We start from the raw sequence: 24,657 nt of genomic DNA, 5'->3' as shown, positions 1-24,657 counted from the left end.
TATATATATATATATATATATATATATATATATATACCTTCAAGAGTCGCTTCGAGTGGGACGGATCGCAGGTTGGCAGGCTTCATGTTTTCCACTAAAAGCGAAACGACCTCATCTGCATTTCCTCTTAACTCGCGGAGAGCCAAATACAAATATCCTGGCCCGTGCGTGGGGAGCATCTCTTGCAGTTGCCTGAATGCCAACCCTTTCATACAGCGTCAGCGCCTTAAAATATCCACAGACGGTGTTCAACACAGCCCGTTCACCATCAAGCCAGCACTGCTGGGTTGATACTTAGGCAAAAGCCTCGCCTACCAGCGTACCTTACAGTTTCGGCATCTGCTGAAGTCAGAACCAATGAGGTCTTCGCTTCAAGGGAAGCTGCCGGCTGTTGCGTGGTTTCACCTTCACCCTGCAAGCAGCAACCAAACCTGCAACATACCTACATTAATTCTCCTGTATGACTTGCATGACGACCAACAGCAGAAGACAGCGGCTGCAGCGGCGGCTGAACCTATCCTGGATGGGGAGCGAATGGTTCATCCTAACTGGGCAACGCCATTACCAATGTCGATGGCATCGTGACGGCCTTGGGGGTTGACAAAATTGACTCAATGTAATCTATCTGATCTTCATTCCTATGAAACACGAGAATTTCAAGTTCCGCAATCTTAACCCGAGTTTAAATCACGACTACCTTCTCATCTACATTCAGTGAGTGCACCCCTTTAGGTGGTCAAGCATTGGAGCAAGGATCTGAGCAAAGCCTGTGGCAGGAAGGTCTCAACGCTTACACATTGGCTACACGCCACTGCTGCAGCAAACGAAGGACCCCGCTAACTTCCAGATCGCCATTGAGGCATTCGGTGGTGTCGCCGTTCGCAGAACAATCCTAAGATTTTGCAGATACAAGGAATGCCAACATCCTGGAGCTTCAGCCCGTCTCGTCTCAGAGCATTCAGCCCTCCCGAAGTGGCTTCGCGCTTACCTCAAATAGCTGAAGAAGAGATGAACCCCAATTTTGCAGCAGTTCTTCTGCCTTTAGCTGCAGGCGCCTACTAGGTCGCCTGGTACTCCCAGCTCCTAGCTCCTCACGGACATCCCTGCTTTGGGCTGCTGCATCTCCGACTAAACAGCAACACGCCAAGGTCCGAGCCCTAATAGCTGCCTGCTGAAGGCTTGGCGGCAAAAGAGGTGTGGATCGTGAAAACCACGGCGGGCGCGTCTGAAATAACCCATCAACGGCTCCCTACAATATTAAGTTGAACTTTTGTGGGCATTCGAGCTATAAGACTATTGTGTGAGCTGATCCTGAGAGCGATCCTTGGAAGATGCACGTTCGATATGGAAGCGGGGATGCAGGGCAAGTGCTTACAAGTGCTGCGCAAACGGCTCTGAGGGGAGCAGAGAAAGGAGACTGGGCACTTGTTGGGAGCTCCGGCTCTTTGAGGTATTTCAGCACCGCCTCTACTGCGGGCAGTGAGCAGTCCCCACTTTGCTTTCTATCCCACAACTCCAGCGCAAATGATACCGGCAGACAGAACGTTGCTACGCGTAACACCGCGAGAACCTCGATTAAAGGCTGCAGAGTTAAAGCAGCAGCCTCCTGCCAGGACGGCAGACAACCGTGGCCCCCATCTGCCGACAACGGGAAATTCACTAGGGGGCAATCCGGCCGTCGGCTCAGGGTATCCAAAGACCTCTCGGAAGCTTCCAGAGCAGTGAGTACAGATTCTCGCAGTTCCGAAACGAGCCGTTGCCGCTTTGTGGGCTTCAGCGATGCCAGAAGCGTAGCAGCGACTTCACAGCATAACGATGGGTCTGCTTCTTCCCAGCAAAGACAAACATCCAGGCAGGCCGAACATGGCACCAAGAGCAGCTGCTGCAGCTGTTGCTCGAGCAGGTGCAGCCTCGACAGCCTCAGAAAGACCCGCAGTAACAGCCTGCCCAACACATAAAGGAGGCAAGTCAGTGAGACGTCACCATATAACTGACCGTGTATACAGTCTACGATAACTGCAGGGGGACTTCAGAGGCAACGGATGATGCGAAAAAACTTGGTCCTCCCTACTTTTGCGTCGGGCTGGGGAGAGGAGAACCCTGATTGGAGTGGCATTCATACGCGGTCGGAAGCCGCAACAACAGATCCCTTAGCCACTTCTGCAGCGAATAGTCGTCTTCCAACTGCCTTTTCAGAGCATCATCCCGCAAATGCAGCAGCAGCAAGGCGGTTGCCTCGACTTGAGCTGCATGCAAGCACAACTCGCATCTACAGGGAATCTATGTGCTCCAGAACCTCTTCAGTCCCAGTTCACTTGACAACAGTTAGGCTGTGAAGCGGGCAATATCTATAGAAATAGCACTCTTGCCATTCATCTGTCCCCGTACCAAGCAGTTCGCTCCGTTCATGAGCTGGTAATCTCTGTCCAAGGCGCCACACCTCCGGCCAGCTAACCTCTAAAGTCCCCATAACAAAAGCGCTCTTCTGTTGATTTGATTTCCATATGAGTAGTCAAGATGACGACAGTGGCACGGAAGAGTTAGTTGAGGAATCCCCCTATTCCATGTATAAAAATTCCGAACAGTAACACTAGACACAATCACACACCTAAGCAGAGAAAGAAGGTTGTTAGAATAAGGACGATGCCAGCATTGGCAGTCGGTGACATGCAAACTAACGCAGAGGCAAGCTGCTACGTGCATGTGGCACGTGGGGCCCCAGCTGGCCAGTGACGCACAAGAGCTGTGGAACCTGCTCTCTCCTCCCAAAATCAGTACTTTTTTAGATTTGGATCATGATGTTGTTTCAATTCGTGTGAGTGCAGTCTAAGCATTCTGAACCTTTGTGCACAACCTACAATGCCACATTGCTCAACTTGCTCATCGGCGTACCTATGGCCCATCAAGTATGAGCATAGATGAGCATGAGCATATAGTTCAGACACGCTTTTGTAGCGGCATTCTGCTAGGCGCGCATGGTTACTTGCGTACGGCGGTTTAAATGTGTAGCACAGCGTGGTACAGGGTCATGCTGCAACTCAACGCGCAGGATGGCTCCATGTACATGCTTACAAACTAACCTTCTTGGCTGGATACACTGAAACTATAGACCAGTTTGCCTACTATTTCGATGATGGCTGGTGTCCTGGTAACTTTTTACAAGGATTAGACCTCCTCCACGTTGCAGGTAGCCCGCAGACATCGGCATGCTGACTGAGCTGCCTTATTGTGACGGACCAACATGCTCTCCCCTGCAACTCTACTGCCACAGTCGTGCACGATTGCACAAAGTTTTATGCATGGTGAGCTTCTTCTTGAACAGCCCAGAACAGTAAGATAACTCCTAATGAGGAGCTGACCGGTAGACACTACAGGGTAATTCTGCTGCTCGACCCCTTCTGCACAGGTCTGACGGAAATTACCCCCTACGGGAGCACCAAAATTCTAATTTGTGACTTACAGCCAGAGCAGAGAGCGGGCAGACGATACGCCTGAACACATGTCAAGGAAGACTCGTGATGCCCCACCAAACGTATGTAAGTCGCGGCGATTCAGGCGGCGTACAGCGTGAGGTTCTGCTGTTCCTACGATGCCTTGTTGTAGTATCTCAACAAAACAAATCGTTGAAATAGGTCAAGTGTCATGGGGTGCGCAGAGTGCTGCACAATTGCAGCATCCAATTGCGGGAAGGTGCGTTGTAGCCTCGTGGTGGCGCCGTTTGTACCAACTGGACGACGCTGAACAAGTCTTTAATGCACCATCACTTTCATCATTATCCAAGCTTACCTGTTGATGTGTGTATAAGCTGTAAGACGTATACCTTTATCCGCTGCACTACCCCCGTATCCCCGTCAACTCCAACGCTGCCGGCTTGGAAATCATTAGGTAAGCAATCAGCTACACTAGTGCCTATGCGGTTGGCAGGTACACTGTAGAAGGCCACTGCAGGTAACCCTATATCATCTAAACCGCAGTAACTCGCTTTCTGTGTCACCTCCACCGAGTTGGATACATTGATACATTGGCGAAGGTTCCACGTGAGTTGACGTTCTTTTTTTCTGCATCCTCTCCAAGCAGCACACAGTTGCCAACTCTGGGCAAAGGTAACACGGAAAGAGGGCTAATGCACGAAAAGCCTGCGCCTGCTTCTTGCCTTGTGAGGCATGACATTTGGACACGAAGGTTAGTCATCTACTTGACCACACTTTGTAGACGAGCTACATGTTCATCATGCTCTGTCCGATCTTGGCAAGTCTGAAGTTGTTGCAAGAAACCGTGTCCTGCCCTAGTAGGCAAACGGCACTCAATCAGACGTTCTTAATCGTCTACAAAGTTCATGCATACGGCCAAGAATGCTTGATTTTTGCCCCGTGTGGTTTTCTTGCACCGTGTCTAACGCGGGTTCTTTATCTTATCCGACAACGACAATGAGCTTATGTGGAGCCTAACTACTTAAGATGAGAGTTAACTAACTGCAACTGACCACCCTCCCCAGCCTTTAGACGTCCTGGGCTGGACGTCGGCCATCCATTACTTGCAACGGGCATTGCTCCAAATCTTCGTGCAGCACAGCCGCTTGTACAAGCACAATCAGACTTTCCTAGCGCAAAACAAAAACACTGTAGAGCATTGCTGAGAACTTCTGTTTGCGTAACGTTTGTCTCTTAGGGGCTGGTATGCGTTAATGTCCGCACTCCAGACAGGCACACTAACATCGCCTATATTATGTTTGGTCTGTCCTCAGACGCTCGCAGATGCAGCACACACCCTTGTGTGCCAATCTGTGCCCTGCAGTTGGGTACTCTGGAAGACCCCTGGTTTTCTTTGGCTTCTACCGTGCACGTGAGAACGTACTGCTCCGCTGAGAATCTCGTCCTCGGTCACAAAAAGAGCCTAAACCCACTCGCTCCATCGTTGTATTGACAACTTAATGACCCGCCAGAACATGACCGTTCGTTTCGAATAAAGCCTATGTGCGAAGTGAAGCAGGAGGGGATAATAGGCGGCCTCCACTCTTCGTCTGGTATTACAAGAGCTTGCTGTCAACGCTGTGGTGCTTCACCTGTGGACAACTGTTGAGCTTATACATACAAGCGAACGCATGAGTACCTAAGGAGTAGGATGAACTCAAATAAAGCAGTGCACAGTTACAGAACAAATGGCGTGAAGGGAAGTAAAAAGAGCCCTTTATATATTGCGTAGTGAAGTTGTACTGGGCCAGCTGGAAGAGCCACCGAATAGCCCTCCCATTATCGTACTCTTGCAAAAAGCAATTAGACGGGTTTGTTGAGGGTTGAAGATGGGCTTGAACAGTGAAGTACCTGCCACGTACGCAATGCTGTCAATTGTTTTGTCCACACCAGATAATACAGGGCTCTTTCTTGACTACTGGGTAGTCCGGCTCTCTCTCTGTGTAAAACTGTGTAAGAAGTAGGCGATATTTTGGGGATTTTTCGAATTGCTGGCTTGATACGAAAGCATTATCCCAATCTCTGCGTCATTGGCATCGACTGTTGAGAAGAAGATCTTGGTCCCACAAGTATTGGTGATGTTATCAGGTGTCTAAGGACGCCTGTAATGGCTGCCCCCTCACCCTGTGTCCAAGTAGGTTGTTTCCGTTTTTGAGTAGATCCGTGAGAGGTTCAGCGATACTGGTGAATCCAGGAATGAGACTGCGGTAGGGCATTACGAGACCGAGGAACTTCTGAGCTTCCCTGCGTCTCTGAATGGGTTGCAGCCACCACCGAATGGTCTGTGTTTTCGTTGACTCAATTCCCCCTGCCGAGAGGCGGATCCACAAGGGGCAAACTGGTTGCTCGCATACGAATGCATTTACGAGCAAATGCTTGTCGTGTAGCACTTGCAAGATACTTTGATGAATGGGTGACGTTATTGTATTCACCCGTAGCATGCAGGATCACTGACAACAAGTGAGAAGTGTCTTGGGTGCATACAAAGACACTACCTGTGCATCTGTTCACCCGTCCTCTATTGCTTGGGCCCACAAAATCGTGATTGACCTGTCGCTGCGGCTCGCAGGTACATTGACGAGCCCAATGGGAATACTGGCGTACTCCGATTTGGGAATATCAGCATGAAACACATTCTTGTGCCTTGCACTGGGATGGATTGGGATATGTTCGAAATCATCAACAAAGCCAAATGCTGAGTAGCTGAGTATACTGCTGAAACCTGCGAAGTGGCAAAGCATCTCGTCAAAATGGGGTGCTTTGTTACTCAACGAGACCTTTGGGCGCCGCCATCGCCCCTTGTACCCCCACCACATTGTTGTTGCGCAAAGCCTGTCTAGTAAGACTGAGTTAGGGTTCTAGCTCTCACTTCAGAGAGACTTGCCAACATTACACAGAAATGTGCTATAGACAGCTAGCGCTCTGCACGGGCATTCCACAGCCCATTGGTAATACCCGTGCAGTTTGCGTACACGGAAATGGCTATGCCAGTTTTAGGGGAGTGCGGGTTAAATCACTTGCGGAGGTGACCATCTCGCTGAACATCAGCATACTAGGCAAAACTTACATACAGGATCCCCTGCTACGCTACACCATTGGCGCTCTCTAGTAGAGGCACAACTCCATTGGGTGCACATTTTCTTTAATACACGTCATATATTTTCACAAAGAGCTGTAACTGGAGGAGCTGAGCTGCAGACAGGGCTTTGCGTACATCCGGGTGTGCCTCTAGATCAGCGTCCACAGTGGCTCCGCATGGGGCACGCGGTCCAGCGGTGCGCATGGCACGCTGGGATTGCGAAAGCTGATGGTAGACACGTGCAATTTGAAAAAGTATTTACGGAGATAAGTAAGGAGATCGTGATATAACGGAGGGGAAAAGGACTTCAACATTTGTGAGTGGGCATGACAAGACGGCCGTGATTGAGCGTGAGAGAAGCAGCCAGAAGCACAGAGTCTCTGCCCGGCTATTTCAGCGGTACATCCACCTTGTTATACATTCACTCATCGCTCTACTGTGGAGCCTGCAGATTTGAGGGGAACCATATCTCTATGGCGCTGCCCGCCCCGCGCCTCCCTCGGGGGCCCCACAGCTCCACAAAGGCATTTGCCTCCTCCTTGTTGTCCTGAGCTGTCTTCCTCCCCCAAAGCCTCACAGAGGCAGTAGCAGATCGTTTGTTCTCCCAAGGGTTGCTGGTTCAGCAGCTGCTCTTGGACTGCTCGAGGCCCCGCTGGGCGGGCGAGTTTCTGGGTTTTTTGCTCCCCCATCTCAATCGCACTGGGTTTATCAGGTTGCATGCTGCATGATCCGGTGAGGCTGTTCCTCTTTTTGTGGGTTACAAGGTGCCCCCCTTGCACATCGCAGCAGATATATATCGCTGCCCCTTCCGAGCCGCCGCAGACAAAGCATAGAGTGCCGCCCCTGCGTGAGGGCCTAGAGGCCCCTCTAAGCACCCGGGGCTTTTAGGGTAGGGAAGGTATGCAGTCATGGCGTGGAGTAGCGGGGCTCCCAAAGAGGCAGCCGTAGGGGAGGGGGCTTCGGCGCCATCTCCTGGTCCCACTGTGGCCAAGGGAAGCCCCCAAAGGGGGAGTCCTTCTACGGTACGAGAGGAACAGCCACTAGGGGCTTTGGATGCGGTTTACAAGGATGTTTCAGGCGCGCAGTCTCCTCCTGCACCTGAGGGAGGGAAGCCTTCTGGTGGCGCTTCGCCAGGGGTGTCAGCAGACTGGCAAGGTGCACCCACGTACAATGCAGCGATAGGGTACGCGCTTCAGGGCCCGCTAGCGCGGGAAGGGTTGCTGCCTGCTCGGGTAGTGTATGAGACGCCGCTGCAATCCCAAAGTCGCGAGCGAAAAGGGGGTGGGGGGGATAGCTTGACGAAGTGGTGGCTGTTGATGTTGATGACGCTGAACACCTTGGCGTCTTGTTGGGGTCTTTGGGAGCTGCGGCAACGCACAGCTCAAATTATTCACGCTCAGGAGGCGGCCTTGGGGGAGCTTACGGACACGATCCGACGACGCGTGCTGCCTATGTGTGACCAGCACCTGTTCCCCGACGCCTTGCTGCCTTCGCCAATGGACTCTCTCACGCGGCAGCTGTTTCATGACTGGGCAGGGACCCGAGATGAAGGCCCCGTTGTCCAAAATGCTGAGGAGGAGGCCTTCTCAAACAAACACAAGCCTCTGCAGCTGCCGCTCCACGCAGGCAACGCGGAACAGAGCAGACAGCGGCAGCCGGCGCAGCTGCCGGACTTCTTGCTGAGCCCGACGGTCCCTACGGGGCCTCCTCTAGGGTTCGTAGATATACCACCACATTCGCCTCTTCCACCCAAATGGAGCTCCTCCAGCGACCATCCGTAGCACAAGTCCTTCGTGTGCCACCCATAGCACAAGACCTTCGTGGGGTAGAGAGACCTCTTGAGTACAAGAGCTGGCGCCAAAGATGCATCGCGTGCCAAAGGCTCTTAGTATCGTTCCTTTGGCACTCCTTCAGGAGAAGACGCTTCAAATCCCTACCCTCAATCTTCGCTGCAAGGTCAGATGCTATATTAGCTGCTGCTATCGCTGTTGCGAATGCCAGCAAAGACAGCTGCAGCAAGGACTGCAGCGAGGACAGCAGCGAAAACTGCAGCAATGGCTGCAAAAGCGGCTGCAGCAAGGTCTGCAGGAATGCTTGCAGCAAGAGCCACTATGAGGGCTGCACGCTGCTGCACGTGCTGCAGCAAGGACTGCAGCAGGCAATGATGCAGGGCGGAGCGCCGAAGGTCTAGGTGGCAGGGTGGAGCCAGGTGCAGGTACAGGCTGGAGAAGGCGTCTCTCATCTCGTCTGCGTGGCTATTTTCCACGCGCAGCAGCACATCTTGAGTGCCTGCTTGAGGATTTAAGCACATATGCATACATAAGGTCCTTCAAGGACAGCGAAGGAGGCACGTGTCTCTATACGTCAGGGCCACGGGTGCCAGTCCCCCTGATCTGCACCCATCATTGGAACCTCACAAGATGGGGAAAGAACGGCACTAAAGACGATGTTTAGTTGTGACGAGACACAGTTTAGTTGTTTTACACATTGCTTCAACTGTGGTTGAACTTTGTTGAGTCGTTCGTACGTTTTGTTCGATTGTGAAAGTACGTTGTTTAGTTCTTCTGACTACTTGTAGGGCTCGAAGGGAACCCTTGAACCTAGGGGCGTAAGTCGCTTGTCTCAACAGACACTTTATTCAGTCGTTAATAGACCGTTCTGCGATGTCTACTTGTTGGACCAACGTGATGTTCTCTTGTTCTGGGATGTAGGCCACTCATGGTAGCGGCAAAGGCCGAACAGGAACGGGACGAATGCTAGGCTACCGTATGGAGTCTGTAGTAGGATAGGGATAAATCCTAGCTGCTTACAGTGTGTTTTGAAGACACGTTGTTCTGTGTGTAAACACAATGGCCGAACAGGAACCTGACGTACGCTAGGCTACAGTTTGAAGCCTCTAGTACGAAATCGATAGAGCCTGCCTCCGTACAGTGTGGCTTGAAATCACTTTGTTCTGTGTCCCGCTGTAGTGGCTTTATAGACATCCCGTTTATTCCTTGGGGGTCGTGCAGTTCAATTCCCCGAGAGGGACAGAGACACATGGAAGCGGCGCAGCAACCATTTGGGAATTTGATGGCCTCCCGTTGCAGGGGCCTTTTAAAAGGCACTTGCAGGAATTCTGCATGTTGAGGTCGCCGTGAACAAAGGCAAAGAGTAGGGTGCCTTCTTGTGCGGGTCCCGCATCTGCACAGGAGGGGTGACTTCGCCGTTGCTGATGGCAGCACTGGAACTACAGAAACCCTTGCATTCCGACACTGATTAAGTGAGTCCAATAATGAGTTCAATAGAAGATGAGTTAGTCAGGGATTTTTACTGCTTTAGCTAGTCGAAAAGCGGCGTCCATGCGCCTCTAGTTGTTGTCTGGCGGGGACTGTCTCCTCCACCGTCCAGGCCCCCGCCTCCGGTCTTCCCTATCTTGAGGGGCAAATGCAGGAGAATCTGCCTTCTTCTGCGTACAGCAGGGCATTTTGCTGCACATTAAAGTGCATTTCACATAAGTGCACTCCTAGTCCCGTCTTTTCCCCCTTCAATATCCCGGTGTGAGGCTACTGCAGCAGAGCCATGGCCGCCGACTTGGACAGCGGCTGGCCCTTCAGAAGGTCCCTGGAGGAGGACCCAGAAGAAGAAGCGGGGGTAAGGACTGTAGCTTTTACAAAAAGAGAAAAATAACCTAAATGAACCACCAGTACCAGCCAACTCTTGCCCCACATGCCACATTTACTAGATATAAAATTAAATAAGCAACGGGGCCTTATAACGAAACGCATACGGTAGCCCTTATACCGCACATTCAATTCCTCAGATTTGATAATGTCTTTACTTTAGACCAAAGTAGATCCTCCTTGGCTCTGTCCCAATATGCACTCCGGACGGACCCGTTCAGTAGGGGACTGGAGCCAGTCTGACCAAAAGCAATTAGGGTTTATACGTAGTGACACGCGCATCACGACTTGCAAATTGACCATCTAAATTCAAGACACAACACTGTTGCCTTCTATAGCATGGGGCAGGATCGCCATAGGCCGTAGCGTCACTTTGGCGCCTTCCCCAGCGCTGCTGCATCGCGGCAGTACAAGCGGCACCGCGTCGAAAACCCACCCCGAGCGGAAATAGTCCCATCTGTCAAGTGCTAGAAATGGTTACAAGGGCCGAAATACAGAGAAGGTGCCTAGCTGTAGTGAGCTAAGGGAGCCTACACAGAAAGCAGCAGAGGAATCCGTAGTTTGTTGGCAAGTAGCCAGGACACCGCTGAAGCCGACAGCGCCGGGATAGCATTTTGATTGCTGTCACCCTCGGGCCTGCCGGTGGCTTCTCCGCCCCCCGAAGTGGCAGAGCCTTGTGCCCCTTGCTGCTCTGCTGCTCTGTTTTCCTCGGATTGGGCTGCTGCAGTTTCCATCTTCTGAGGAGAGCGACGCATGGCTGAAAGACGGACTCAGTGGGCTGCAGCAGACGCCGCCAGATGGGCGGCTGGGAAATGTGTGTCTGTCGCTGGCCAGGAGGGGCCTGCGGCAGCTTGGTTTGCTGTGCGACTTCACCAAACTTTTGTTTCTGGATGTCTCCCACAATAAACTCATCAACCTTTACCCTATTCGCCTTGCAGCAAGCCTCGTTCGACTTGACGCTCAAAACAACCAAATCGAATCTGCTGCCGAACTCTCAGCAAATCCCAAACTGGAGCACGTCGATCTCAGCAACAATTATATTACCGCTCTAGGTGACTTGAAGAAACTCTAATCCCAAACTCCTAACATCCTAGTGTACCGCCTTCTGAACAACAGTGAATTAAACGTGACTTCGTGGCTTGAAACAGAAGAAAGGAGGCCACTGCAGCTGGTATGTATTGCATGGAGAGGCGAACCGGCAACATACGACGGGTTGATGCTGGGGATGGGCAGATTTTTTTTCCGTTGTTGATTTGAATTAATGCGGGCAGGAGACTGGCAGTTTAATGTCCGTCTGCGTGTGCTGCGACTCGCCGGCAACCGAATAATTTCCCTGAAGGAAGGCAGCTTAGAAAAGAACAGCTTGCTCAGAGAACTGGATATAAGTAACAATGCAGTTGACTCGCTAAATTATCTGCCCCATCTCAAGTGTCTAGACACACTCAATGTCAGCAACAACAAGCTGAAAAGTCTCGAAGGCATCCAACGAGCCCCCCATGTGGTCGTGCTCCATGCAGAGGTCTGCCGCTCCTTCCCTCTGTTGTTGGTACCAACTGACTTGGGCCGCTGCCTTGGAATGGACTACAGTGAATTATGTGAGAGATTGTCCACGTCTCTTGCCTTTTTTCTGAATAGGGCAATAAGTTGGAGTCGCTCGAGCCGTTGGGACTCGGGAAGAATGGCCTGCTGCGCGAGTTGTACATACAGGAGAACCTTGGCCTGGAACAACCACTGCAGCTATCGGCGCTGAAGTCCGTCGAGGCCCTGCAGACCTTGCACGTGTCCCCAGGACCAATGGTATCCTTTCCTCACTGGCGGTTGCACTGCGTACACATGCTGCCGCAGCTGCTTCAGATCGATGCTGTCCGTGTGACCGCGGAGGAACAGGTGAGAACCTGCTGCCTAGACAGGGTTCTTGCGTCCCCTTCTATACACCCCACAGCGAATGCAGTTGCTGCGGCTTCTGCTGCTCTTTTGCTGTGCTTTGCAGTTCATTGCAGCCGAGGCATTTGGGGACTTGCTGTACGCCCAACGACGAGTGTGGGAGGCGCTTATTCCCGATGAGCCCTTCGTTGATCGCCGGCTCTTGAAGCTGAATGAGCCAATTGCAACAGACCGAACAGACCCTGTGGCGTCTCCAGAGGGTTAACACGCCCCACAACCACTCCCGCTACTTCCGCTACTGCTGCCGCCACTGTTGCTGTTGCTGATAGCAGTGGGAAGCAGCTTACAGCGAGTGGTGCAAGCAAGTGGCAAACATTTTTGGCGGCGTTTGAGCCACGCACTTACGGCAGTTCCGAATACGTCTTGAGGCTTCTTCTCCGAACTCAAACTCAACGTCGGAGGGAGTAGACCCCTGTTTAGGTCTTAAGGCTTCACTAGAAGCCTCTACAGATAATGGGAACAGCGGCTAGGGCGCTTAAATGTCAAGTGGCCGGCGCCTCGAGCTCAACTAAACTAACGCAAACTACCTGAACTGAAGATGAACGTCTGTTTGAATATAAGCGTTGGATACACGAATGAGAAACTGCATTGGAACGTCCGCTGGGATGCCCGACAAACCAAACGTTGGCGGGGATGTCCGCTAAACCAAAATATTCTTCTCGCCAGTGAAGTGGCCTCATCAGCCCCTCCTGGTGAGAACAATCTGAGCCTGCACTTTCCCTGTATTCGAAAAATTTGCGTTAAATCTAACTAGCTAATCGCCACACCAAAACGTCTTTCAAGCCCCAAAACGTAGCTGCGACCCCCCGGAAATTGTGCCCAAATTAGACGGCTCCCATGCCACTGTTGGCGCTGCTGTACGGGGTATGGTGCTGCAACCGCTGCTACAGCTGTTGTTGCCACCAATGCTGTTACTGGTTTCAACGTTTGTCTATGGCGGAACATTTTTTGGAGTTTCTGCAGCAGCCTCTGAACCTAGCGGAGTTGCTGCCAAGGTTGTTGTTGCTGTTGCTGTTGTTGCAGCGGCAGCAGCTGTTGCTGTAGATGGCATGGATGCGGTTGCTGCAGCTGCTGTTGCCGCCGCTGTTGCCTCTGGAGACAGAGTAGCAAGCGCGTAGCAATATGCCGTGTAGTATGCCATGTACGTTGCTGCATCGTCAGCGGCGCTTGCTGCTGCCATCTGTTGCACCAACATCTGCAAGTGCGCTGCGGCTGCAGGAGAAAGCTGACCCTGTGCCGCAGCAAAATATGCAGTATTTGAAGGGTCAGTGGCAACAATCGCAGTTGCGGTACCTGTTGCCGCCTCCGCCTCCGCTGCAACTGCTGGTGCTACTGCAGCCCCGACGGTGTATGGGGCAGCTGCAACCGCTGGAGTAGTTGCTGTAGCTGCTGCTGCTGCTTCTGCTGTACCAGTGGCTAAGTTGCCAGTGGAACTCTTGCTGACACCGTTTCCTGCTACTGCAGCACCAGCAGCAGCTGCTTCCACTCGCTTCAGATAGTCAATACCCTGATTCTCCTGCGTTTCTCCCGACAGCCGCTTGCACTCCTCCAGGAGCTTCTGCTTCCGCTGCTGTAGGTGGTGGTTCAGCTGCAACCGCGCCATGAAACTCCGAGCCTGCACAAACACGATGAACATCAAGACTAATTGCCGCAGAAGATGTAGCAGCAAATGGAGAAGCACCAGGCTGTGGGCAATATGGGCGTGCGTGGCAGCGTAGAGCAGGGGCTGCTACGGACGCTTTGGGCACCTGCCAATGCACCAGCAAACAACTGCCCCTGCGCGTCTTGTTTATAGCTTTGAATTGCACAGAACTACTGCTGATTAAGGCCGACCAGTTCATGAGTTGGCCCTGGCAGAGGCTGGGGCTTGAGGAACCCCTCCTTTTTAATCTCCGCCTCCACACACTTTAGCACGTATCTGCAGCAGTCAAGTGCACACAAACTCCACCTCCAGCTGCTGCTGCCTCCGCTGTTGCTTCTGCTGTTCCAGCTGCAGTCTATACTTTTGCAACTGCTGTGCTTTTTGATGTTGCTGCTGCTATTGTATGTGCTTCTGGAGCTGCTGCTTCTCGCCTCGACAATCACCTGAAGTATCGCAGGTCCATGGAGGATGTCCGCAGAAAGGGGAAGGGAGATGCATCGTCTTCGTACTGCAGCGCACGAAACTCCACTTGCATCCCCACAAATCAGTCAATGCATCTGCATGGAAGCTCGAAGGCAATTGCCTGTACATACGTGCATCAACTCATTGCAACTGATTACATGCATGCGTGCATAACGACTGCCTGCACACAACCCTTCAGAATGGTCCCAAACTTGCCGTCTTTGCGTGCTGAACAAGAGAGAGGTCCCCCGTTGCTAGCAGTTGGTGCCCCAACTGCTGTATGGCAAGAGCGGAAGCCTAAACAGGCACACAAGCGCAGCGGATCCTCCAGCTCAAACACCGAACAGCGAATCCCAAACCATAGCCACTACTCGTCTAGCTGGCCTTAAGCAGCAGACGCAGCAGCCCAGCTTCATTGGTTTGGGCTTCGGATTCCGCTTTAGGTCTCTAGCGCTTAAGGTTTAGGGAGGCGGAGACCCCATGTTTAGCACGCCGTTCTTTCCGACGCGAAACTAATGGTACAACTACCACTTTGGGGTGAGTGTGCCCCAGAACGACCAGCAACATAAGCAAAAGCAGCGGATTCAGCAGAAAAAGCAGTCGTAACAGCAGATAGAGCAGCAACAGACTTAGCACTAGACGGATGGAGGCCCAGTGGCACACCTTGGAAAGCCCTAATTTGTTGTTGGGCTGGGCCCACGGGGGCTTATCCGGCAGTGCCTCCATCATGGTGTCGATGTCTTCTTCTTCAGGACCCTCTTCCCGTTCAGTGGAATTATTCTGACGCTTTTTCTTTTTCAAGGCAAAGCGGGTTACGCGCAGAGAGCGCCACATGGCCGTCAGATCCTTAGAATTGCTGTAGCTGTCTCCTTCGCCTTCGGAGTCCTCAGCTTCCTCCTCCGCGTTGTCATCCGCATCGTCCACTGCACCTGCTGCTGCAGATAGGGCTGTTTGGGTGGCTGCCGCTACTTCTGCTGGCGCTGCAGGGGGCAAAGGCAGGGTAGGTGGGGGGGGAGGAGGCCTTCTCTTTAACGGTGGTGCTTGGGCGGCGCTAGCACTTAAAGCATTGTCCACTTGTGCCTGTGTCTGACGGTGCCGTTGCTCGTTTTCTTGCTGCTCCTGTTGCTGACGCGGTTGTTGCAGCTCATGCTGCAGTTTCTTTTCCTCTTCCTCCTTCGATTGCTGCTGAGGAGACACAGGTTCCTCGTCGTCTTCGTCGCTTCCATATGAGAGCAGCAGCCCCAGCCCGCCATCAAGGTCGTGCTTAGGTTGCTGCTGCGGCTGCTGTTGCTCCTGCTGCGGTTGTGGAGTTTGTTCCTTCTCCGATTGTAGCTCTTGGTTTCGCTGCAGCTGCAGCTGAATTTCGCCCCCTTCACGTTTGACCTCGGCAGTTTGATCCTGTGGTTGGTGCTGCTGTTGATGCTGCTGCTTGTGCAGGTCCGCTGCACAGCCAAGGGAATAGGCGAACTCAAGCATAGCCCTGATGCGCGGGGGCAACAGCGCTGCCCCTCTTGTGACCAAAGAGTATCCGTGCTTTTTCAGCCAAGTGTAAAAGGGGTGCAGGCGATGCTTCGAAGACAAAAAGGGCAACCGCCGCTCCTCATCTAACAGCAAACGGAACTCCATACGCTCGCCTTCCTGCAGCGCAACAAATTACCCAATCCAGCCGTAGAGGCAACAACAGAGCCAGCGACAAAATAATCACATGCGGACAACTTGCTGCATGCCATAGGCCCCTCCGCACACCGCCCTACAGGACTCGGCCGCATCAAGACTGAACCTCAGATACCTTACACACTGCATACCCTGAGCTCTCAACGTAGAATTTCTGCAAGCCTCAACGCTTAATCGTCTATCTCATCAACGCTGAATCCCCTAAACCCTCAACGCTTGATGCATCCCACCTATAAGTCTTAAACTTTGAATAGCCTAACAATTGAAGGTTGCATCCCACAAGCCACAAACACTCAATCCTCTAGACCCTAAATTCTGGGCAGTTGTTTGCTGTAGCTAACCTCGCGGACGAAGTGCGCTGTCCTCTCAACCACCAAATATTCCCTGATGTTTTCAGGGAGGCACATGTCGGCGGGCAGGTCTGGGAACGGGGGAACGAAACAGCTGTTACTCTGCTCCTGCTGCTGCCGTTGGCCTTGTTGCTGCTCATTCTGTTCGCCAGGCTGTTGACGATTCTGGTGGGAAGACTCGTCTACATGGACATCTACGCACGTTGCTCCAGAGCTGCTGCTTTCTGGAGGCGTCTCTCTGGCTGTCTCTTCATTTTCTGTTGCAGTTGCCGCTGTAACGCCATGTTCGCGCTCCTCCGTTAGGGAGGAAGCCGTCTGGTTAGCTGCAGCAGCAGCAGCAACAGGCAACACGAACGGAGCAGCAACTGGCATTTGCACTCTGAGCCCCTGCAGCACGAGTTGCAACTGTGACCATGCCATCAACAACAGCAGCAGTGGCATTATTAGCAGGTGCAGGCCGAATTAGCTGGAGCAGCAGAAGCAGCAACAACAGCAGAGTCTGCCACAGATTGCAGTGCACCTCACCAGCAGCGGCATCAAGTGAATCTGGGGGCGGGACAGCACTGTAGTCGGGGCTGCTCACAGCGCACGCGTATACTCCACAGCCAAAGCTGCTAACTGGCATATATGGTTGCTTTTACGTCAAGCGCAAACTCCAGTGAATACAATGGGAAACGAATCGTTGAGCACAAAGACAGTCTTACCCTTCCGCCGTTGGGGCCCCGTCACCGAGCTGCGCTGCAGACACTGCTACTGCTGTCATCGTGCGCTGCTTCTTCCGCTGCTTTTGCTGCTGCTCTAGCGTGGGCGTCCACTGCTGCTGCTCTTCCTGCTGTGAAGGCAGCTCGTCAGAGAAGGCCGAACGACGCGGAAGGTCCTGAAGGTAAGTAGAAGACAATGGCAAACAATCATTTCCCTCTCATATTTAAAAGCCAACCGTTTCGAGTTTACGCCTGGGATCTAGGGTTTACCTCGTAGCGCATGTCTTCTATCTCGGGGCTCTCTTGCAGCTCCGCCAGCCTGCGCTCTTCGCTGCAGTTCTGACGTGCGAAGGACGCAACATCTCCCAGAAGCAGCCTCACATCATAACTGCAGGAACGGCAGCAGCAGCGGGTAGCAGCGACAAGGGTCTGCACCCGAGCAGAGCACGTTCCGCTTTGAGGGACAAGCATGGAGATGAGAAGGTGTGAGGAAGACACTGGTAGGGATGACACAGAGGTGGCCGAAACAGAAAGAAAAGGAGAGCCGCAGAAGGGGAAATGCCGAAGGAGGAAGGATGAACAGAGAAAAACAGTCAACATAAAACCGAGTGTAGGAAAGAACGCCGAGCACACGGAACAAAAAGTCAACTATAATTGATACGCCAGGAAAGGTAAACTACTAAAGTACAGACCAGCAGCACTGACAAAGCACTAAAAAAAAATACAGAAATGTCCCCACCGATCCACAAGCACTTCTTCGCCCTCCACCTCAATCTTTATGAGGCGACTGTCTTCTCCAGATGTGGAATCCCGGCTGCTGCCGAAGCGGCAGGCAGTTCCTATTACACAGAGACCGCCGCTGCTGCTGCCGCTGCTGCTGCTGCCGCTGCTACCGCTGCTCCCATTGCTGCTGGAAGAACTCCCAACCTTCCCCCACACGGCGGAAGCCATTCTTGTTGGACTACTCCAACACGTCTCCCAATATCACAAGCCCTGAGCAGCCGATTGCCAATACAAAGCCATGGAACCTAAACCCTTAATAACGATTGAATATCTCCCACCCTAACTCTTAGATTTGCAGTTCATCTTGCGGCAAAAACAGGGGAGCCTGCCGGCCTAACACGGAGTAAAGTCGGGTTGGAAGAGATGCATAGGACGCCTTAGCAGATAAATCAAACGTAGACTCAATTAAGTGAGCACAGGAGCAGACAGGTGCCGCCGCGGTGCTGGGATTCGTGTACACCCATTCCCCCGAAACGGGCATCGACTTCAAACACAGTTCCAATTCAGAACACTGAGTCCATTTATATTTATATGGCGGCAATAAGTTTAGCCCTTGAAACACATGGAGAGGTAAGGGCGTGGAGGGCCCCCTGGGGGCCCCGTCCGCGCAAAGTCGCGAGAGGAGCGGTAGCCCTCGTGCTGCATGCAACTGCATGCAGCATCGATATATGCGGTGCTTTTAAAATGCTGAAGCTGCAAAAAGAGGTACCTATTGCTGCTGCAGCAGGAGGGCTTCCTCTATGTCTTCCGCAGCGAAAGCTCTCTCTATTACGCGCAACAACACAGACAAGTGCCGTCAGCCTATCCTCGATTGTGTCTGAAGTAGCAGCTACTTCAGAAACTGGTGCTAAAGCAGATCTTCTGCACTGTGAAATGCTGCAGGGCCCGCTGCTGCTGCTGTTGATGTGGCAGCAGCACGTGGGTTTGCAGCTCTCCTTGGAGTAGCTGGGACAGACCTGGCCGCTTACCCCTGCTACCTATCTGTAACCTGCCTGCCGATTCCTAGTTGCTCTTCCTTGCTGCGTCCTTTTGAAATGTTTTTTGTCATTGAGCGCTGGGAATCGGTCGCCCTGCGGCCCTCCCAGCTGGGCCCCGAATATCTCGCCAGCGTAGAGGCGCTGCTGAGGCAGCAGGTAGAAGGCAAGTGCCTGCAGAGTGTGGGGTGAGCTCCTAGCCGGTAATGTGCAGTGTTTGCACACTCCCAACACCTCAGGCTGTCGCGTTTGAGTGTGGGACAGTGCATGTGTGTCCGTTAAGGCTTGCTCGGCTTATACACACTTCAGCCCGTCTGGGGTTTCCGCTTTTTCCTGTTCTTCTTGTCTGGTTTTCCCCTTTCCTAGGTTTCCCTTCTTTTGTTGCTGCCTCTGCCTGCTGTTTTCTGGTGTGTGTGTCCTGATTGCCGCATCTGGTTTATGGTGGGGGTTGAGAGGTTAGTGCTTGTGATGCGATATATTACGCAGATATGTCGTCTGCGTAATTCGCGTACTTCAGCATCTGCCAGGGAGAATTCAGGATTCCACAGGACTCGTCGTTGTAGCCGCGAAGTATCAAGCTATTGTTTTTAAGCCATTTAAGGAAGAGGTCAGCAGTCAGAACACAACACAATACCTGCATCAGTCGCTAACAAGGATGAACTGCAAGATACATGCACATTTTGCGCCTGTAGTATTCTTCTAGCGCGTTACGTATCCACACGTTTACGAGCTCGCGTTCATGTTTACTGATTGTCCATCCCTCTGCTACATCTCACGTACATCTGCACGCGTGCCAACTTAAATATCGACACTGCTACATGTTACAGCATTATTTGCCTCCACTTCTACATCTCTTCACTGGTCCTAAAACACAATTTGTTCCTACTTCGGCCCACGTCACTCTCTCTAGGCCTCACGAAAAGGTGGCCAAGCTCCACGCAGCGCCACCGTAGGCAGCGCTGCCCGGCGCTTGGCCACCTTTGCGTGCCGCAAAATAGACTTAACCAAAAACAGCACGTGTAGAAATTAGCGGAGCACCTATTGAAAGGCAGCATAACTATAGCTCTTGGGCTTGGCAACTTGTACTTTGAGGCCAGGGCTCAGAATTTACGGCGTTGCTTGATGTGTCTTTACACCTTGGACAGTGTGGCTAATCGGTAGGCGGTTTAGAAGAAGTTCAGTAGCACGACAACTTGTGGTGTTTGGTTGCACAGGTGTTGGATGCAGTAATAACAGATGTAAACAAGCTCGGCTTGTTCGCACAGTGCGGCCCCTTGAAGGTCTTCGTCTCGAGGGCTTCTCTCCCGCCGACCTACACATTTCAGGTGCATGAAATGGAGCGCAAAAACTAAATATAAACCCCAAATCTTTGGCTGTTGCAGTGGACCTCAAATTCTGAGTATAAACTCTAAACCGCAGGCTGTTGCAGTGGACCCGACACCAGACCCTAAGCCCTTGCAGGGGGAACTCAAAATCTGAAGCCACGCCCGAAGCCCTATATTTTTGCAGCGGGCCCCAGTGCTGTTAAAGGGGCAAACTTATTGGCGGCGGCGCTGCTCCATTCCCGGTTGTTACTTGAGTGACTTCTGCTGTTGCGCCTGTCAGTGCTGCACCTTCTGCTGCTCCTTTGCTGCTCCTTTTTGTTGTGCGGATCAGGAAGAAGATGCCATGCCGAGTTTTTCAGACGGCTCTTTGGCTCTGCGTACTGGGGGCGAGATCCGCCTGAAGCTGCTGGGCGTCCGCTTTGAGGCTAGTCAAATATTTGCAGTTGCCACCACCAACGCAGACTACTTAGGGCCCATCGAGCCCAGAGAGACTTCAGCTGCGTAACGGAACCATACACACTTTTCCGCCTGCGAGTGCAGCTGTTTCAGCTGGAGCGGTAGCAGCAGAAAAAGTTGAAATCGACGGATGCAGCTGGCGCAGTAATAGCAGCTGCAGCGTTTGTTGCTGCTGCATTTAACTGCAGTCGCCGCTACTAGTGCTTTAGCTTTCGTAGATGCTGCTGCAGATTCTGCTTCTTATCGAGGCCCTTTCTATTTGCTATTGCTCCCAGGGGGCCCTAAATTGCAACTGAGCTCAACTGTGGGCAACGCGTTGTGCGGGCAACTGCACAGCACTGCTGGCGTGCTCGAAAGGTGAACAGGGACCATTGGGTTTAGGTTCAGTTAATCGGCAAACTGGCACGACGAACACAGGTCAGACAGCCTGCAGGGGCATGTAGCATGTTCAGTCAGCGTTTAGGGTTTTGGGTGTAGTGCTGAGCTCCTTGTGTTACACTCGAAAACGAAATGCCTTGCTTGTTGCTACTTGTTAAGATAATTTCAAAGAAAGCCAAACCTTCCGCCAAACGTCGGCCGGGTCTTGAGGCCTCAGGACAAGGGGAGAAAATAGGGACGAGGAAGGGAAACTACGTAGGGCACAGAAAACAACGGGCAGGGTAAAAACAGAAACGCGTATTATCCAGACAGCAACGTGAAATGTAGAAAACAAGGTGAGGCGTACAGTATACACCTACGGCGCGTCTGCTCTCCCTCACTGTGGCCGCCGGTGGAGAAGCTGCAACAATACCACGAAGTAGCTTTGGAGACCTGGATGCCCGAGCCTCTCTACAAGCCTGCGCAGGAGCGCAGATCAACACATATGCTCCAAAAGTGCACCCTGCGCCTGCAGCTAGCAAATGCTATGTTGATCCGGTTGCTGCCTACCAACAGCTCACCTCAAAATCTTCTCACACACGCCGCTTTCATAGTCCTTGAAACGCTCCTCGGCCTTGAGGTGTACGTACAATTCCCGGACCGTGTCCTCTCTACCAGGGCGGCCGTAGGCTTCCAGTAACTCAGCTGCTTCAGCAGGCGTTGCAGCGGCGAGGGCCTGTGCCGGCGGAACAGAAACTATTGTTTGCTAATTCTGCAGCAGCGGTAGCGCCTTGGGACTACCCCAAGCTATACGAACATTTCACGGACCTGCGAGGCGGTTGTATGCAGATCCCCAGGGAGCCCACCCCCCAAAGCAAGCAACTGTACTTCTGCTGCTGTGCTAGCGCCAAAGAAGGCAAAGACCCTCGTTTGGTACACCACAGGGTCACTACAGGGGAAGGAAGGTCGCTGGCGGGAACTCACTTCAACCAGTAGCCAGCTGCACTTCCCTTCGCGTATATCTGTGCCGGTCTTTCCCAGGGCGTCAGGACAGCCGAAGCAATCTAAGAAGTCGTCCTGCGCCTGCAATGCTCCTCATAGTACACACACTATAAAGGCATGAAAGGGAAAATGTGCTGCTACTGCTGTGCAGCTGCTGCAGCAGATTTCTGCCGCTGTGTTGCTGCCGCAGCTGGGGTTCTCAGGGTTCACAGGGCAGCAGGCAAGGGCAAGGGGATCCGACAAACTCGCTCAGCTTGGTGGAGGAGGGACTCGAACGAGAAACCAATGCAATGGGGGAAGGGACCGGGGGATTCCATGAGAGGCACGAAAGAAATACAAACAAGGAGGGACACAACGAAGAACAGGGACACCAAATCACTCACGAGAAGTAGTAACCAAGATGTGTGCAACAAGCGACAGACGAAACGAAGAAGCCCGCAACACGTGTAAACGAGGGGCAACCGAGCATGCAGACAATTCACAACCGAAACAGGAGATACCTGGAAGTAGTCTCCCGTGCACAGACATATTTCCTCGGCCTTTGCCAAGAGGGACTGGTCGCTCACGCCACTGTACAGAAGCCCTGAAACACGCACCGCGCAAGTGCTTGCAGAACTGTATGCACCTCCGTTTCCTGGGTTGCGGTGCAGCTGCGCGAGGACAGCTTAAGTCCATGCACACCTGCCTGCCTGTGTGGGGAGTCAATGCTAGGCAGCCTATCCCGTACCCAGAGCTGTGGGGAGCCAAAAGGAATAGTAGCTGGTCTTTAACCTTGCTGTTGCTTGCTGCCTGCAACGCGCTGCTGCAGTTAGCTGCTGTAGCGTGGCTTCTGCTGCTGTAGTTCCTTCCCGCAGCACCCGCAGCAGTTCCTCCTGCTGCTGTCGCTGTTGTTGCTGATGGCACGGCTGCAGCAATGCGTATATTCCCCCATTACTGTCGAGGTGCTGCCCCTGGACAGTGTTAAAGGCAACATCTTGTAGCAAGTCGCTGCATGCACTGAAGGAAGGATGCTTCCCGAGGAACTGTCTCAGCACTCTGTTGATCCAGCACATAAACACAAACCCCAACTCAAGTTTGGTGCAACCCCAAACCCCTCACAGCAACACCAGCAGCAGCGGCGCCGCGCCCGTTTGTCTTATCAGTAACACCAGCAGCATCTACAAGTAAGCAGTGAAGTCAGCTTAAACGAAGCGTTGCTGCAGCAGCGGAGGCGAACAGTAGAACAATAACAAGCAGCAGGACGACTGCCACACTCCCAGCCAGAAGCAGTGGCAGTGGCGGCAACTCTAGCAGCACCAATAGTACCCTGTGGGATGGTGCTGACTGGTGAATTGAGAAGATGAGAAACACTGCGTCGTTTATTGCGTTCGCTGGCCCCACTTCCTGTCTTCTGTACCAACAAATTTTGCCCCTCCGAGTGTACGCCCCATCCATCTGATCATCTGCAACCAAAAATGCAGCTTGCAGCAACTCCACCCCCCAACCCAACACGCAGGCCCCGGAATTGAAGGCTTCCTCAACTGCTGCTGCTCCAGCAGAAGCAGTCGCAGCACCGGTGTACACAGGCGCTGCTCCGCCACCTGCATGTGCTGTTGCAAGATGGAAGACAGAAGGCAGAGCAGCAGCAGCAGCCGATGCTGCTGTTGCTGCACCTGACTCGGCAGGCTGAGCGAACTGAACTTCTCGGTTGGCAGCTAGCGATGCGTAAACGGTCAACAACCCTCGCAGCAGCTTTCCTCCTGCATGTGGAAGCGAGCACATCACAGAACTCTGCATTCACAGACCGGCCTTCTAGCGCACAGCCAGCAACCCCAGCAGCACCAGCAGCTGGCGAAATCACAACTCTTCAAGCAAGGAGCAGCTTCTGCACGTTGTCTCTTGAGCACACCAAAGCCGCCCCCCCGCCTTCGCCCTTTAACCAACCCGTGCAGTTGTAGTCAATGACACGAGAATAATAATCCTTTAGGGCCTTCGCCTCCTCCTTGGAAGCGCAGGCAGCGATACGTGCAAGGACAGCTTCTCGTAACGGGCCTAACATCTGCACACACCAACACATTCAGCACGAACTAACTGCCCTCCAACTGCATGAAAATCACGAAAAAAGAAGCACCAGCAGCAGCAGAAGTTATACTCGCAGGAAGCGCTTCTGGTCCCGTTTGATATCCACCTCTACCAGACCGGCAGCGGGCTCCAAGTAAGCTGCATCTGCGTTCTGACCATCACCCGCCAGGCCAGGATGTCCTTCAAAGGATACCGCCTTAATGCATGCGGGAGAATCAGAAGCAGCTATCGTCGCCGTTTGTGGTTGTGCTGACGCTGCAATTGCAATGTCGGTCTGGCTGCCTAGCCCACGACAGAAGTTGCTGGGAATAGGAACCCAAGGTTGAACCACCCTTCCAGTTACAGCAGCGCAGGCCTTCACATGGGCCCCCCTAACAGTGGCTGAGGGAGAGAGATGCAGGGCCGAGGATTGTGGAGGTTTGGCAGCAGCTGCTGCTGCGGCAGCGGCGGCAGCATCAGTGACAGCAGCGGCTCCGGTCCTCCAGGGTAACACGGCGGGTTGCTCGGCTCCGCCTCCAGGAGGGACCGGAGGGACCGACAGAGGGAAGTTCGGGAAGAACCAACGACGTATGAGGCGCCTCAATAACATTAGTGATGCAGTAGACGTTCTTTTTGATGCACATCAGAAAATATTAACGGTGTTACTCGGCAACCTCCCCGGCCTATACTTAGCTGCAGCCAAAGTCCAAGTTTGATGGTGTAAGGGGGGGGGGGG

At 52.9% G+C, this 24,657-nt stretch overlaps 6 protein-coding genes across 6 annotated transcripts; 3 read left to right on the top strand and 3 right to left on the bottom strand.

Annotated features, from left to right (window-relative positions):
* Positions 1-323: 323 nt before the first annotated feature.
* Positions 324-2,504, bottom strand: EMWEY_00014560 (hypothetical protein, conserved; the record flags this gene model as incomplete). The annotated part of the gene is made up of 6 exons (XM_013477304.1): positions 324-412; positions 566-638; positions 795-892; positions 1,376-1,943; positions 2,072-2,246; positions 2,456-2,504. Coding segments are annotated over 6 exons (1,052 nt in total), but the record flags the coding sequence as incomplete, so codon positions are not given.
* A 4,953-nt stretch (positions 2,505-7,457) lies between these two features.
* EMWEY_00014550 (hypothetical protein, conserved) lies at positions 7,458-8,330 on the top strand (the record flags this gene model as incomplete). The annotated part of the gene is made up of 1 exon (XM_013477303.1): positions 7,458-8,330. The coding sequence occupies one exon, from the start codon at positions 7,458-7,460 to the stop codon at positions 8,328-8,330; it is 873 nt and encodes a 290-aa protein (XP_013332757.1).
* A 2,354-nt stretch (positions 8,331-10,684) lies between these two features.
* EMWEY_00014540 (hypothetical protein, conserved) lies at positions 10,685-12,360 on the top strand (the record flags this gene model as incomplete). The annotated part of the gene is made up of 5 exons (XM_013477302.1): positions 10,685-10,726; positions 10,939-11,263; positions 11,483-11,730; positions 11,847-12,098; positions 12,202-12,360. 5 exons carry the CDS (start codon positions 10,685-10,687, stop codon positions 12,358-12,360), a joined length of 1,026 nt encoding a protein of 341 aa, XP_013332756.1.
* A 726-nt stretch (positions 12,361-13,086) lies between these two features.
* EMWEY_00014530 (splicing factor, arginine/serine-rich 8, putative) lies at positions 13,087-17,935 on the bottom strand (the record flags this gene model as incomplete). Its single annotated transcript, XM_013477301.1, has 9 exons — positions 13,087-13,770; positions 13,989-14,073; positions 14,241-14,305; positions 14,923-15,897; positions 16,275-16,606; positions 16,809-16,858; positions 16,988-17,160; positions 17,255-17,372; positions 17,724-17,935. The coding sequence occupies 9 exons, from the start codon at positions 17,933-17,935 to the stop codon at positions 13,087-13,089; spliced, it is 2,694 nt and encodes an 897-aa protein (XP_013332755.1).
* Positions 17,936-18,801: 866 nt separating this feature from the next.
* Positions 18,802-20,571, top strand: EMWEY_00014520 (DNA-directed RNA polymerase II subunit RPB7, putative; the record flags this gene model as incomplete). Its single annotated transcript, XM_013477300.1, has 4 exons — positions 18,802-18,929; positions 19,228-19,348; positions 19,956-20,066; positions 20,398-20,571. 4 exons carry the CDS (start codon positions 18,802-18,804, stop codon positions 20,569-20,571), a joined length of 534 nt encoding a protein of 177 aa, XP_013332754.1.
* A 705-nt stretch (positions 20,572-21,276) lies between these two features.
* On the bottom strand, positions 21,277-24,531 carry EMWEY_00014510 (farnesyl pyrophosphate synthetase, putative; the record flags this gene model as incomplete). The annotated part of the gene is made up of 8 exons (XM_013477299.1): positions 21,277-21,358; positions 21,461-21,615; positions 21,864-21,962; positions 22,382-22,464; positions 22,609-22,916; positions 23,206-23,651; positions 23,770-23,919; positions 24,013-24,531. The coding sequence occupies 8 exons, from the start codon at positions 24,529-24,531 to the stop codon at positions 21,277-21,279; spliced, it is 1,842 nt and encodes a 613-aa protein (XP_013332753.1).
* Positions 24,532-24,657: the final 126 nt, after the last annotated feature.

This window comes from Eimeria maxima, genomic scaffold (genome assembly GCF_000499605.1).
Source record: "Eimeria maxima Weybridge genomic scaffold, Emw_scaff113, whole genome shotgun sequence".
Classification (NCBI taxonomy): domain Eukaryota; phylum Apicomplexa; class Conoidasida; order Eucoccidiorida; family Eimeriidae; genus Eimeria; species Eimeria maxima.
Note: the sequence above shows the minus strand (reverse complement) of the source record. Positions and strands in the feature narration are given on the sequence as shown.